This window comes from Dendrobium catenatum, unplaced genomic scaffold, assembly GCF_001605985.2.
Source record: "Dendrobium catenatum unplaced genomic scaffold, ASM160598v2 original_scaffold_238628, whole genome shotgun sequence".
Lineage (NCBI taxonomy): Eukaryota > Viridiplantae > Streptophyta > Magnoliopsida > Asparagales > Orchidaceae > Dendrobium > Dendrobium catenatum.
The window spans coordinates 1-1,173 of NW_021557036.1; the positions used below are offsets into that span (position 1 = coordinate 1).

Genomic DNA, 1,173 nt, shown 5'->3' on the forward strand with positions numbered 1-1,173 from the left:
CAACTTGATATCTACTTCTCTTCGGACGCCCAATCCTTCAGCAATTTCTTCATAGCCAAACAACGCGGATAAACGCCGCGCTTTGCCTCTCCGCATAAGAAACTCTCTCCAACAGATAATTCCAATAAAACAAAAAGTTCTAAAATAGACAAATTATAAGCATGCTATGAACAACTACAATAACTTGCATCTGAAGCATGTAACTATCAACTCGTTCAATTAAAAGCTCTACCCTTTGTTACTCCTACTATAAAAGGACCACCAAATTCTTCCATTTAGTCGCCACAAAATTGTAACCCCTTTGCTGATCCCATCCCTCGTCAATTTAAGCAATCAAGCCCTTTTAGATCTAAGTTTCAATCATGTCGCTCGAACATCATCACCGCCACCATCATCATCACAACATCTTCAACCAGCATAAGGAGAAAGGCGACGAAAAGTCACCAAATGTTGACTATAAGAAAGATCTGAAGCACCACAAACACATGGAGCATCTCGGCAAACTCGGCGTTGCAACAGCCACTGCTTATGCTCTTGTAAGAGTTCCTCAAGATCCTTCTTTGTAATTATTCTTTTTTTTTTTTCCATGTCTTATCTCTTATATGATGCTTTGGACATTAATAAAGCACGAGAAGCATCAGGCCAAGAAAGACCCTGAACATGCGCATAAGCACAAGATCAAAGAAGAGATAGCCATGACTGCAGCAGTAGCTAGTGCAGGTTTTGCACTACATGAGCATCACCACAATAAGCAAGCAAAGAAGGAAGCCAATAGGCATCATCACCATTAGTACATCAGCGGCCAGTTACAGAACTATTGCTTTAATAATTTATATACATGTAATATATTATCGATGTATTTGATTGATTCATCTGTTTTGTATGATGCTGCATTCACTTTGTTTGTTGCTTGTATGGCTTGTAAGTTCTTTGATTCATTATATATTTATATAGTATTAGTTTATTTGATTGGGCTGTTTATATAAATAATAGATTTCATCGTTGATTTTTGGTTAAATTTATACACACATCATATACACAAAGCTGAAATCCAAGACCTCTTAGTTAGCAGCCAAAGCTCCCAACCAACAGACCAATGTGCATTGTGTATATTGTCATTGACTGCTGAACTTAGTCATGCTCAAAATTGATTCGTAATAAAGCTCATTTATT

General features: G+C 37.3%; 1 protein-coding gene across 1 annotated transcript; it reads left to right on the forward strand.

The window, feature by feature from the left end:
* Positions 1-166: 166 nt before the first annotated feature.
* Positions 167-927, forward strand: LOC110113804 (abscisic stress-ripening protein 1-like). Its single transcript, XM_020846505.2, has 2 exons — positions 167-536; positions 627-927. The coding sequence occupies exons 1-2, from the start codon at positions 363-365 to the stop codon at positions 789-791; spliced, it is 339 nt and encodes a 112-aa protein (XP_020702164.1). The 5' UTR covers positions 167-362; the 3' UTR covers positions 792-927.
* Positions 928-1,173: the final 246 nt, after the last annotated feature.

Excerpts from the sequence above, each read along its gene's own strand:
- LOC110113804 (XM_020846505.2), top strand. The coding sequence starts at position 363 with ATGTCGCTCGAACATCATCACCGCCACCATCATCATCACAACATCTTC. Across the intron at positions 537-626 it reads CAGCCACTGCTTATGCTCTT|CACGAGAAGCATCAGGCCAA; the intron begins GTAAGAGTTCCT and ends ACATTAATAAAG.